The following is a 15063-nucleotide window of genomic DNA, read 5'->3' as shown; positions in this document are numbered from 1 at the left end:
AAAGTTAAGGGTTTTTTTTCCATTTTTTTTTCAAGAACATTTTAAACTGATGCTTCATTTACTTCTAAGCAGAATGTACCTCTTTGGTATTCTAATGTGTCACTCCCTTGCTCTCTACTAAATGGAAAACCTAATATATTAATGAGTCATAAAATAATTTCTGAGTGTGTGGAAAATCCAAAAAGTCAAACTCTTAGGAAATTAAGTGGATAAAAACAATATTATAAATATTCACAATATCTTTCTAATGTGAATTTATTAGGAAGTCAAATTTCTGGGGAAATATTTATTATTCTCTCTTTTAAGATTTATAGCTATTTTAAATTGAAAGTACCAATCTATAGAACTGAGAAAATTCTACAATGTCTCAATGGCACCCAGTGCTTGATAACAGACATTCATCAACTACTAGTGATTTACTCCTAGTATTTATGTGTGTGTATGTGTGTGAGAGAGCACATATACATGTCTACCCTATTTTAAGTTACCATCAAATATATATAAAATAAATTAAGATGATAAAAATATGCAACAGAATTTCAAAAAAGTCATTACATGTAGTTTTGTTTTTAATTCTTATGATTTGTAAATTATTAGTTGTAAAATTCAGAAAGAACTTAGCAATGTTCAATTTTTATATCACTCAATCTAACTTTCTTTTATTTACTTTAGCGGTTTCCTGCCTTTTTTATTGACATCACAATTCATTAAAAACAGGCTAAGCAACTTTAGGCCCTTAGATATTTTCTAAAAGGTTTTTCTAAAAAAATCAAAAGCCATAAGTAAGCTTATATATTTTCCTAATCAGTAATTTAAATACTGCAGACATCTTTAAGAAAGCATAAACTGTAATAATAAATTAACATTAGAGTAGTCAAGAAATACAAAAAACTTTGATATGTTTTTTTTAATGTTTTCCATTTATGTTTCCCTTGTCATTTGTAAGAGAATCCATCTGTACATTCACTTGCAGCTAGGAATTAGCTATATATTACACACAAAACTGAAACAAAAAATCACTATAAGACCAATAATGTGTCCTTCAATGCAAAAAAATCAGTAACTGTTCCACAGTCCCCTTCCCCCCTTGTTCTATTACCAGTTAAATATAGGTAAAGGGATATTTCATGGTTGAAACAAATAAATGTTGAATTTATACTCATTGTTATACAAACATATGTAACCCTTCCTTTATTTGTCAGTAATCTCAGCTGCATTACTCACATTTGAATCAAATGACTAGCACAGGGATGCTCTTTTCAAGTACAGCAGCCTTTCTAGGCTTACATAATCACTGTTTGTATGACATGATCTTTGTGTACTGTGAGAATCACTGAACAGTTTTATGGGAACTGTGGCTTCAGTCTCCTGGTCATCCCATTCCCTAACAATACCTACCCATCACTATCAATTAAAGCTGATTCTAAAATATTGTGGGTATTATTCTACATAAGAACATAATTTATACAGGCCCATCTCTAGCATACTGTGGAACTACTTTTAAATGTTTATTTTCATAGGAGAAGGCATTTTGAATTTTTGATTACTAAAATTCAAGAATGTTTTAACAGAAAATGAACCAATATAATTTGTGGCATTAATGGCTTAAAAAAGATAAATGTAAAACAAAAATTCTCATTATATATATAAAACATATCTGAAAATATTCCATTTCTATTTTCAATAAAAACCCAGAAAATTAGGAAAAAAGGGCAGCTTTCTAAATCTGATTAAGGGCATTTTTAAACTTTGACAGCAATCATATTTAATTGTGAAGAGTTAGAACTTTTCCTTCTGAAGTAGTTAAAAAGCAAGAGTTTATTATCACTGCTATTTTTTAAAGCATTGTATTGAACCTCTTAGACAATGCAATGAGGCAATGCCATGTATACAGAAATGAATGATTAAAGATGATGACAATGACAGACCAATGATCCATAGATGATGGATGGATGGATAGATGGATGGATGGATGGATGGACGGACAGATAGATAGATAGTGGAAACATTTTTTAAAATTACAATAATTATTCAAAGGCAACAGTATTTTTTATGAAAATCAAGCAGAATATACCTATAAAAAAGTTTACAGGAGAATATTAAATAGTTAAATTAGCAAGGTTACAGGAAGAAAAAAGATACACAAAACTCCATTTTTAGGTATACCAGAAATATATATTTATAAAGTATTTCAATTAAATACATAATATATATGACAAATAAAAATACCCAGGAATATCTAAACAAAAATTATTAAAGATCTCTACAAAGAAACAAAAGAGAAATTAATGATCAAAAATGAACAAAAATACTGGGTTTATGAATTAGATGACTACACAGCATTATCAATAAATAGATCCACAGTGTAAATGCTATCCTAATCAAAATCTTCACAAGTTGTATTACTGGATAAATTAAAATGATGATTATGAAATAAGAATGGAAATGCAAAGGACCAAGCATGGCCAAGATGATTTTGATGAAAAACATCTGGAGGAGTTGCACTAACATACAGCAAGGCTTAGGACACAATCACAGCAATAAAGGCCATATAGCATTAGCCCCAGGAGCAACAAAAGATGATACAACTGATTAGAGATTCAGAACCCAAATCATATATATGTGGAGAACTCATTCATGCAATGGTGGCACAGGTGAGCAATGGGGAATCATTTCAATAAAAGTTGCAGGGTCAATTGGATATCTCCATCCATCTACACATCCATCAGTTATTTCTTTTTTGATCTAGAAATTGGCACGTTTAAAAAAATCAGTTTAAAATAAATTGTAGCTATAAATGTGAAAGGTACACAACATGAATATAACAGAATGATGAAACTTCCATAAAAATAGGACATTTTTTGTAGAACGTCAGGGAAAAAAGACAAATGCCAACACTTCTTAATCAGGATTGGGTGATTGATAAACCTGGTATTTGTCTCAATGCCAAATCCCTGTTTTTGTTTATTAGACATACTCATTTGTCCCTTTTTCCCAGCCTGGACTGGTTGCTCTTACTCTACTGAAACGGCATTCAGTAGAATGTTATCCTTAATGGTGCATTACTCAATCAGTGAATGAAACATGGTGCATGCCTCACATATGAACCAACCTGTTTAGCCTCTTCACTCATTTCATCAACATTTTATTGTGCTCTCAGTAAAACTGACAAAGTTGGTTTAACAACATTGGCGGATCAAAATTAAAGTTTCTTTAAATTATGCTAGTAATAAAGTTATTTCTAAAGGACAAATGATATATATGTGCATTAATGAAAATGGCTTTATATAGATTATTTTAATATTAAATACATCACCAGATAGATATTTTTTACATGTATTTGCATAATTTAATCAGTTTCTTAATTTTGTTTTTATGAAGAGTGCTTGGGTTATCACTAGCTCTCTTTCAGATTTAATCATGTCTTAAAAGGAGACATTTTACTCAATGCCCGTATGTCTCCACTATTACACTATTTCTCACAACCCATGGAGAGCCACAAGTACAAAGAAGATGTCCTCCAAACTCACTCTGGCTTATTATAATGCACCTACTAATAATATTTAAAAATATACAAAATCAGGGCCAAATGCTTTCTGGACAAAATGCTCCCCTAAAAATAGGATTAAGCAGGGCTGTCCTGGGTCAAACTGGAGATCTGATCACTATTAGTTCACAAAATCTTCCTGATCTTCCTGGCTGTAATCTGAAACCGGCCCTTCACAAGGAGGACAGGAGGAAACCAAAGAAAGGGACAGCCCACTCTAGATTGGTAGGTGGTAGTTGTATTGAGCAAGAGAACTTATTCATGAGGCTTGCTTTGGGTGGCTCTAAGACCAGCAGTTTTTTGGATCTGTCCACCAAGTCTTGAAAGTTATAGAGGCCCTACGTAGCTTCAGTCATATATACCATACAGAGAGTCTCAATACCACATCTCTATCTCAAGTCTGGGTGCTTGGGGCAGCTTCTGGGAGAGGAACCAGCCTAGTGGAACCCAGATTCCAAGGACAGGAGAGGGGCTGAGGAGCCTCTAATTTCCCAGGCCCAGCACGCAGGTCAACTGGCAGTCACACTCTCTCAAAGATCTCCCCCAATGTTTCACAACCTCTTGACCTGTTCTTACAATCTTACATGCTCCTCTCTTCCGTAATGTGCCCTAAGCCATCAGCAAGGGGCATCGCTAGCATGGAAGTGGCTCATCTGGCAGATATCTGGCTGCCCTGAAGGCAGTTAATTCTGGCACATAAAAGAAAAAGACAGATTAAGAAAATAATTCCCAAATCAGTGACAACTGTTTCCACCAAGAATCCCATGACCTGAACCACTCATTTACTAAGTCCCCTAAGCTGGGGGTCAGATCACTTCTATCTTCATATGATTTAATAAAGATGACACATTAACAGAGTCACGAGGTATGAACATGTAACATTTGTTTGAATAATGGCACAGGCGCCTCCTTGTGAGGCTGTAAGCGTCCAAGGCTGTTTTACTTTAGAGGGCAGCTTTTATCATCAGAGACATTCCAGTGTTCAACTAAGGGCAGACTTTGCTTGCTATCATTCAAGTTGCTGGGTGAATTTAGTAAGGGCTTCTATGTGTCATAACTTCCTGCTTAAACTAGCAGGAAACAATATGCCCACCTGGCCTTGAGGAGAGGGAGGCCGGTAGCTTTAGGAAGTTGACCTGGCTGTGCATATCACATGTTAGCTGGTCCAGGCAGCACTACCAGGTATAAGGAGATGAACTGGGGGTGGGATATGCCAGACCAGGACCCAAACACCTTCTTTCTTTTAATGGTATGTGTTCTATTCCAGGGATATTCTGTTTCAACAGGTCCAGCTGCACCAGGACAATGGGATCCCAGTGAGGAGCAAAGAGTTTCCATTCACCCAGAGGTGCGAAGTAAATAACCCATCCTGGTGGGACATCTCATTGCAAATTCTGGTAAATAACTCTCTTCCCAGGCATGATGGGGCTTGGTGTTCTCAGAGGCATAGCTTGTTAATTTGAAGTGCAGATTTGGGGCAATGGTGGTTTCTCCTGACTTCCATACCTTTAGGGTACTGTTGCCTCAGCAGGGTTCCCCAGTCTGGCAATATGGGGCAACAAACTCTACTGCTTGATCATTCAAATCTATAAAAGCCTGGGACAGTACTTTAGTCCACTTGGCCAAGGTGGTTTTACTTGTTAGTAATTTAATCTCCTGCTTTATGTTTCATTTTTTTCTTTTTACCAACCCTGCCTCTTGTACATTACCCAGGAGATGGAGAAGCCATTCAAAATCATGTTCTTGTGTCCGGTCTTGCATATTATCACCTTTGAAGTGAAACCCTTGATCATAATCTATCCATTCACAGCACTCAGGTTCTCTAATTCCCTCATAGTGGCAGCCTGGTTCACACAATGACAAGGGAAAGCATTGTTTCCACACAAAACCAGGCATGTTTAAAATTCTCACTCAGAGAGAGGGGGCCAATATAATCAATTTGCCAACCTGTCAACAACTGGAAACTCCATTGGGTGGCTCCAGACACCTTTGGCAGTTGCCTTGGGCAGTGTTTAGAACACACATGACATGCTGGTACTGTACTGACCAAGTCAGTGTCTTTCTTTTCTTTTTTTTTTTTTTTTTAAGATTTTATTTATTTATTTGACAGAGATAGAGACAGCCAGCGAGAGAGGGAACACAAGCAGGGGGAGTGGGAGAGGAAGAGCAGGCTCCCAGCAGAGGAGCCTGATGTGGGGCTCGATCCCAGAACGCCGGGATCACGCCCTGAGCCGAAGGCAGGCACTTAACCGCTGTGCTACCCAGGCGCCCCCAAGTCAGTGTCTTTCAACGGCAATCTCACATCCTTGGCAATAAGCCATCCTACTTGAACTGGCCACTCTTTATCTGCTGTATCTATTAAAAAGTCAGTTGCTAGGGCACGTACCCAAAATAGGGCATCATCTTCTAGACTGCCTTTTGGTGTCAGCATGCATCTCTGAGTTGAGTCATTATAGCTTGACCAGAGATGGCTATATTGTGTGGAAATGAAGAGAGATCAGACTCTTGCAGTCTAAAGATCCTCTTAAATCAATTTGTATCTATTCTATTAATGAACAAAAGTTCACAAAATATTACTCTCTTAGAATCATGGGTTTTTTTAAAAGATTTTATTTTTAAGTAATGTCTACACCCAACATGGGGGCTCAAACTCACAACCTGGAGATAAGAGTTGCATGCTCTACCGACTGAGTCAGTCAGGAGCCCTTTAGAATCATGTTTTAATAAGAGGAATTCCTCAGTTTACTTGTTCCAATAATAAACATACAAATGTAACATTTAATATAATAACTCTGGGTTCTATTACTACATTGATGGTTGATATTACTTGCCTATATTACTGCTACATAAATGGAAATTTAAAATCAGTTTTGTCTTTTTAGGTAGATTCTAAATTTTCAAAGCTATTTTTTGGAAAAGGACTTTATGAAAAGTTTAAGGCAATATTTGACTTCACCCATTTTGTCAGCAATACTATATGACAAAAACTTATTATTATGTAAGTAACACAGGATGTAAACTTGTACCAAATTCTTGAGAGGAAAATCATAGTTTAGAAGTCTAAACCATGGGAACTGGGAACTGCAGTTTGCCGATATACTTCATTTGTTATGACACAAGCTACGAAATTATAGTAAGATAATGGTATATTAGTGTAAGATAAAATATTTATTGCATATGAGAAACCACATGTAAACTATACTGTGGCACTGTTAAATTTTTGAAGCTCAAAAGCATTATTGACAGCATGAATAATGTGATTTCCCAACACATTAGACATATTCTCACATCAAGAGTAAAACCTAATGTAAGAATAGTGTAATTCCATCAATACTGATTTATATGGATTTTAGTACTAACCAGAAGTATTACAGAGGACTGAATGATTCTCACTTAAATGTTAAGTTTAATATTAGTAACAAAACTTTATTAAATGATATCTCATATTTCACACCAAATGCTTTATCTTCTTTCTAGTGATTATGGGAGGCATCCATAAAAATGTAAAAGAGTGATAAATTTTGATATGCAGACTAATTTAGATATCCTGCAGGCAACAGAGAAGTCAGCAACCTGTGACAAGGACATTTTGTATGTAAAGCTTCCATTCATATAGAATACTAAATAAACAGTGTGTCCTGGTTTAATACATGTTTGAATGCCAAGATCTGAACTGTAGGTTTCAAAATGACTCATTTATTTTAGTATGTAATTTTTTGTGTGTTAAGGTCAGTGGTAAAATATTAAACAGGCTTTTCTTAGAATGAAGTTATAAATTGTGGAATAGACTGGCTATTTTTACATGCAGTTTTAGTACAAGTACACTTTGATGATGCTGAAGCAAATTTATTGAGAGGATGTTGAATTGTGTTATGGTCAAGCTTAAAGAAGCCCAAATTAAATAATATTATTTTGACTTACACTCTGTGTCTCATTTTTGTGACACTAAAACGGATACAAAATTTTAGATAATTTAGTAAAATTATAATTTTCTGAAATCAAATTCATGACAGAAATAAGGTTTTAATCTGTGGATCTGCTCATTCTTTCACACTGGGCACTTATTTTATTAGTTTGAGGATCATTATTTATTTACAGAGACTAATTGGCCCATACCTCCTGCGTTTATATTTGAGAAGCAATTATTTTACAACCTAGAACCTCCAAGCAAAACTCAAGAAACAGATGACATTTTCCCACTTGTCACCTTAAACGTACAAAATATTCTTCAAATTTTTTTTTCTATCATCATCTGAAAATTAGGTCATTCTTATTATTCTTGTGTTGTATTTTTGACATCTCTATTTTTCATAATGTGAGAGAATTTAAGTCAAATAAATAGACTGTGTTTAAGAAAGCAAACAATATGTTCAGAGAAAATACAAAGAGTAATCCATCCCAAACTCAGTCACCTTCAAGTCACATGTCCAAAGACATATTATAGACTATAATTTTCAAATTTGATGCATTTTAAGAAATAAGGATTTTTATTTTTCAGAGAAATCGCTGCTAAGTGTTGATGCTTATTAAATTTATGAATTCAAAAAGTGACATCTCAATTTGCACGTGTTTTACATAAACTGAATTCAATCTCTTTTTTTATAATGGGTGACTTGTTATTTTGATGGTAAATACTATTAAAGTGAGTTTTTTTTCCTCCAAGCTTTATTGAGATACAACTGATACACAGCGTCGTGTAAGTTTAAGGTGTACAATGTGATAGCTGATATACACAAATATATTGAGAAATGATTATCACAATAAGGTTTGTTAACACCTCCATCACCTCATATAATTATAATTTTACCTTCTTGTGGTAAGAACAGTTAAAATCTACTGTCTTAGTAACTTTCCAATATGTAATACAGTAATGTTAAGAATACCATACCAAATATTTTATCCCCAGACCTGAATCATCTTATAACTAAAATTTTGTTCCCTTTGACCAACATTTCATCATTTTCCCACCTCCCAGTCCCAGGCTACCACCACTTTACTCTGTTTCTACGAGTTAAACTTTTTTAGAGTCCAATTATATAACTGAAATTTTACAGTATTTGTTTTTCTCTGTCTTAATTATTTCATTTAGCTTAATGCCCTCAAGGTCCATCCATGTGTCATCAATGGCAGTATTTCATGCTTTTTTATGTTGAATAATATGCCATTGTGTGTGTGTATACTAAATTTTCTTTATCTATTTATCCATGATGAACATTTAAGTTGTTTCCATGTCTTATCTATTGCAAATAATGCTCCAATGCACACAGAAGTGCAGCTATCTCTTCAAGATAGTGATTTCATTTCCTTTCATATATACCCAGATGTGGGATTGCTGACTTGTTGAGAGCTTTCATTCTGAAAGATACTGAATTTTGTCAAATATTTTCTTCTGTATCTATTGAGATTATATATCTTTATACCTTATTTGATTAAAGTCGTATATCATGTTTTATTTGCTCTTGTTGAACCACCCTTGCATCCTGGAGCTAAATCCCACCTGATCATGGTATATGATCTTTTTAATGTGCTGCTGAATTGGGCTTGCTAAAATTTTGTTGACAATTTTTGCATCTGTGTTCACTAGAGTTATTGACCTGTAGTTTTCTTGTGGTGTCCTTCTCTGGTTTTGGTATCAGGGTAATGCCAACCTTGTAAAATTAAGTTTGGGAGTGTTCCATCCTCTTCAAATTTTTGGAAGAGTTTGAGAAGGATTGGTATTAATCCTTCTTTTAAATGTTTGGTAGAACTTACCAGTGAAGCCAACTGGTCCTGGACTTTTTTTGTTTGGATGTTTTTAGTTAGTGATTCAATCTTACTAGTAATCTGTCTGCTCTGATTTTCTGTTTCTTCATGATTCAGTCTCAGTAGGTTATATGTTTCTAGAAATTTAAATATTTCTAGAAGTTCTGCACTGGGAAATTTTATAATTGAGGAATCACTATTCCGAGACAGCCTGAAGCACTTTAGGTCACTATGTGCCTCAACTCACACCCACAGAGCCTCCCTGAATTTTATATCCACCAGTATCCTCCGTTCATCTCCAAAACCTCATCTAATTACTTACATAGCTTTTCACCCATCCAGGCACTCATTCTTTGACTCAATCATCACAAACTTCAGGTACTGTGTGATTCCTAGCCTAACAGACCTTATATTTTTGTGTGGAAGAGAGATAATAATTTTGTAATTCCAGACCAACAAGTGGAAAAACAATGTTTTATCTCAATTCTATTTGGTATTTCTAGTTTTGGAAGTAATTGCATTTTAAATATAAATGCAATCAGTAAAAGCCCATTGTTACTTGTAAATAAATATGTGTTTAATAAGCAACAAGTAGTTCATAGTTTTCTTGGTTTTCTCTTCTGATGACATCCTCAAATGGAGATTCTTTTCAGTACTCTACAAAATTCTACATGCAAAGTACAGATTCAAATATAATAATTGATAGCTGACTACAATACAATGCATAATATTTAAGATAACAGAGAATAAAATGTTTGCATTTGTTGCTTTGTAAAGGATAAGATAGGTGGGTATGGTATTTGCAAGCAAGATTAACACCCATGAACCTACAAAAGGGCAATGATATGGAAAGAACATGAGCACTAAGTAAATATTCAGGTAAAATAATTCATATTATTCATTACTTAAATATTGAGATGGGGAAAACAGAAAAATCACATATAATTGATTTTTTCAAAGCAAAGTCAATTAAAGGAATGCTTCAGATGGAAACCATCTATACCTAGTTGACAGAACAATGGGGATATTCTTCTATCTCCATATAAGATAACACTTCTGGTAACAGCTGACTATTGTTCTGTTGGCCACTTCCTCCCACGGAAAGGAATAAAAAATCCTATTGATTTTAGTACGATTCCATACAAGGCCTGAACTCGGACTGGCACTCCCACACAATGTACTGAATTACACAGATTAACTAGGTTAATATATAACTGCAAAGCAAAGAGATCTGTGCTAGTCAAATACCATACAGAACAAAACAATATTTTGTGATCTCTGTTGAATCAACAACAGTCTTGTGGCTACACTTGATGCCATGATGCAAAGACTGTATTGCACATACTGCAATACGCTTGTGGGTCAACTCTCCAACTCTACATGATAGAGTACCTCCTCTTCTAAATCTAAAAATCCACCCCTTTGCTCTCAGTTATTGCCTTTGTCTCATACCTAATGGACAGAAATAATCACTTATTAACTGGTTTATTATCAACCAAAGTGTTAACCTATCTGAATCTGTCTCCTCTACTATTGATCTAGATTCCATGGGTCTTTCCTTTCTCAAGAACAGTTTTCCAGCAGTTATAGATAGCCCCCTAATTTTCTTCAAAAATAGTCTTTTGGATCATTGCCTATTGTATATGACTGTGCTTTTAACTTTCCCATCTTAATAAATGATTAAATAATGATAACAGCAAAAAAATCCTCTTTACCTTTATCTCTAATGCCCCACATCTCTATTTTCTCCCTATATTATAATATCTTTTAAAGTTGGCTAAATTCACTATAACCCCCTCTTTTCCATCCATTCATGCAACAGAATAATCTCTAAAATATCACAGTCACATAAATTCAACTGAATTCCTCTTACCAAAATCACTAGGAGCCTTCAACTTCCCAAATCAAAAGTCACTACACTTTCTTGATTTTATTCAACCTCACAGCAGCATTTCACACAGTTGGAGGACCTCTTCCTTTTCAAAATCCCTTCTCATGTCTTTCTCTTTTCCTATGTCACTGGCCAATCTCAATCATTATAAATTAGCAGTCAACCCCCTTTTGCTTAACAGTCAACTCACCCTGTATGCTTTTCTCTTTTCTGCCTACATTCTCTGCCAAGGGATCTCATCCATAGCCATGCCTACATGCTTGCTATATGACAATAACTCCCACATTAATAATTAATATATGCAATCCTCACCATACTGTATGGGAATATTTTCCTAGAACATGACATGATTGGACTCTTCGTAGTCAACTTCAAATATCATCTCCTAAAATGTCCCCACTTCCTCCAGTCAATCATCATCATACCTCACCCATAATTAACACTTTCATACATATAGTATCAAACATCACCTTATTTAAAAATAGTTACTGTTTGTGTGATATAACTAAAACATAAGTTTCATATTAGCAATTACCTCCAAAATTACATTTCAAAAAATTTTCTTTAAATGTTAGGTCCATAACATAAGCTGTTTAAGAAAGAAGAGGAGTAGGAGGAGAAAGTGAATGAGGAGCAGGATGGAGTGGGAAGAATTCTGCCCAGCTACCAAATAGAACAATAAAAATGTGTCATTTACATCTAATGATAACTGGTCCTGATATACATTCACAGCTAAGTTTGTTTATGCTATAAAGACCTATGTTCTCAAAACATGTAGAAAGAAGTCTTTAAATTGCTTCCTAGAATGTTAAAAAACAAGAATCAGGAAAATACACAATAGAATATATAATTTTAGATTTGGTGGCTAATAAATCAAATGTTTAGGTAAAGCAATTTTAAAGTATGTTAGCATAATTTAAAATGACCATTATGGAATAGAATTTATCACACTTAAGTAAATTTTATGCACTTAATTTTACTATATATTGTGCTATCAAAATTTTCTGACTCAATGAATGAACAAATTTTGCATAGCCACACCATAATTTCCTCCTTTTAGAAAGACATTTCTGATTTTCAATGCATTCAGTTCTTATATCTTATGGAAAGCACTTGCTTCTGCATGCATTATATTTAAAATATTTATAAAAATAACATTGGAATTGAAAGGAACTTTGAAAATAAATACAGTTGCACACAGCTGTTCAACCACTTTGGTTTTTGTCTTTATGTTCCATGATTTTGATGCATATAGTATTTGTGTCTTATAAATTGCCCTCTACTACTTAAACATGCATATTTTTCAGGATGACCTTATGTGCCTTTGTAAGATACAAAATTATATCTTGTTTTGGAAAATGCATTTTTATAATGGAGAAACTAGTAAGCGAATAAGCTAAAGAATTTTAAAAATCAGTAAAAAATACATTTTTTTGTTTTTGTTTTTTAGATTTATTTATTTATTTATTTGTCAGAGAGAGAGAGAAAGAGGGAGAGAGAGAGCATGAGCAAGGGAAGTGGCAGGCAGAGGGAGAGGGAGAAGCAGGCTCCCCGCTGAGCAGGGAGCCCAATGAGGGACTGGACCCCAGGACCCTGGGACCATGACCTGAGCCAAAGGCAGATGCTTAACCAACTGAGCCACCCAGGCATCCCTAAAAAATACATGTTTAACCTTTTTTTTTTATTGCCTTGAAGACTGAGATATTTTAACAAGACAAATAACGTATTAATATATAGTACCACTGTTTACAAAATTTAAGTGATCCTCTATTTTTTAAAATATTTTACTCAACATGTTTGTAGAAGGAAGTACAAGTGTTGAACTTTAAATAATTCACTTCCAAAACATAAGTTCAAAGTTTTAAATCTTTTGTCATTGTTAATATATCTTTGATGTAAATTAATATGCAATACCTTCTGGAGACATCTCTGGTACAATGGCCTCATAAGGTTCATCTAGGAATTTTGGTTCATTGTCATTGATATCCGAAACTCTGATGACAAACTCAGACTCAGGTTCCACAGCCCTTCCAGTAGTGCTGTCTATTACCTGGGCTCTTAGAGTGTAGAGGGATCGTTCCTCTCTATCAAGCTTCTGGATGGCATATATGTCACCTGTTCTCTCATCAATGACAAAAATACTTCCAGCTCCAGCTCCCAAAAGCTTGTACTGGAAAGAGTTGTTTCCATTGTCTAAATCAGATCTTAGCTGCAAGTACAAAGAGGAATAATTTAGTTTCTAGACATCTTTAAATGGATAAATCAATTTTAACGATTTTATTTTCATGTCTGTTAATTTTTCCCCAAGTTAATAACTGCATGTAATTCCCATAGTATTTTAAATCAGGTGAAATATTAATTTTAAGATTAAATTCTATCATCAAGCAGAGGAGTCTGAAATTTCAACGTAAATCACTATATAAATTTTATTACTCTAAATAGATTATTCTAATTAGAAACTACAATAATTGAAAAACAAAGTACCTTTCATAAATTATGCACAACAAAGTTGGTTCATGTTTACTCTATGATTACATTCTTGGTCACTAAAACCATACTCTCAAATATTTGTATTAGATTGGGACCTAGAAACAGATAGGAAGATAATAAACAGTAATGTTCTATCTCTAGGCTAAAAACACAAAGGAAATATGAAAATATTAACAGGGAAATAAGGGAGCATGTTGAGAAGATAATGAGAGCCTCAGCCATCCTTGTTGGCATTTATAACATGCCATAAAATCTACAAGTTGCTTTATATATGATTTCTCAATTAATCCTCATAACATTGTGATATATATATTATTGATATAATCATTTATACAGAGAAAGAGAGACTGAAAATTTTTAAAACTTTCACAGAGTCATGGTTTTTGTATAGGTTTATGATTTAGACAACAGGTAAGAGCTTCTCTGAAAATTTACAAAGCTAACCAAAGAAATACAATCTTAAACAAATTCATAACATTTTTGATAGCTCAAGGTACAATGGACTAATTAATACATTTCTCTGTGATTGGGTGGAATATCTGAAGATATCTAAAACAACTAATTTTAATAATGTGTTGAATAACACTGCTATTCATTGAAAGAAAAAGATTGGGAATAATAATAAAGAGATGGGGCGCCTGGGTCGTGCAGTCGTTAAGCATCTGCCTTCGGCTCAGGGCGTGATCCCGGCGTTGTGGGATCGAGCCCCACATCGGGCTCCTCCGCTGGGAGGCTGCTTCTTCCTCTCCCACTCCCCCTGCTTGTGTTCCCTCTCGCTGGCTGTCTCTCCATCACATAAATAAATAAAATCTTTAATAATAAAGAGATAATAAAAGAGTTATAGCTCTTTTAATTTGATAGCTCTTCATTACACATAAGATAAAAATGAAGTTTCCATGACTTACTAATAAGAAATCTAGGGAAACAAATGTCCTTTCCAATAAGTATATCAAATGAAAGTAAGGTATGGTTATGTTTTTCAAATATCATTTCAATACAGTTTGAAAATTTGATTCAATATTAGAATGATGATAAATCAAATTTAATAATAAATAAATGTATTCCAAGTACATATGTACAGTATAATTTTCATGGATCAGTGAGCTTGATCTTTTTAAGGACCCAGATTTAAGTAAAAAAAATATATATACATATATACATATATTTACTTATTTTTGAAAACATCAGTCTCAATGTCACAAAATGCATAAGTTAAACACATTTTAATTTCATGAATTCTGTATTATGATATTTTCTGTATTTCTATTCAAAAATATTATTTTCAATTAGGCAGTTACTATTGATTTGGCAAATCAATATGCCTTTAATTTTTTACTTAATTGTACTTTCCAAACTTAATCTCTGTTAACAAACATTCAAAAAGAAAGTCATC

At 33.9% G+C, this 15063-nt stretch overlaps 1 protein-coding gene across 2 annotated transcripts in view; it reads right to left on the bottom strand.

Annotated features, from left to right (window-relative positions):
• Positions 1-15063, bottom strand: part of CDH19 (cadherin 19) — a 90907-nt gene that overhangs the window by 52115 nt on the left and 23729 nt on the right. For both annotated transcript variants that reach the window (XM_040632445.1, XM_008704804.2), the window contains exon 3: positions 13095-13389. In XM_040632445.1, coding sequence (XP_040488379.1) covers positions 13095-13389 — 295 coding nt within the window. The remainder of the gene's footprint in view (positions 1-13094; positions 13390-15063) is intronic.

Source organism: Ursus maritimus, unplaced genomic scaffold (assembly GCF_017311325.1).
Source record: "Ursus maritimus isolate PB19 unplaced genomic scaffold, ASM1731132v1 scaffold_18, whole genome shotgun sequence".
Classification (NCBI taxonomy): Eukaryota; Metazoa; Chordata; class Mammalia; order Carnivora; family Ursidae; genus Ursus; species Ursus maritimus.
The sequence above is the reverse complement of the archived record's forward strand: the minus strand, read 5'-3'. Positions and strand labels throughout refer to the sequence as shown.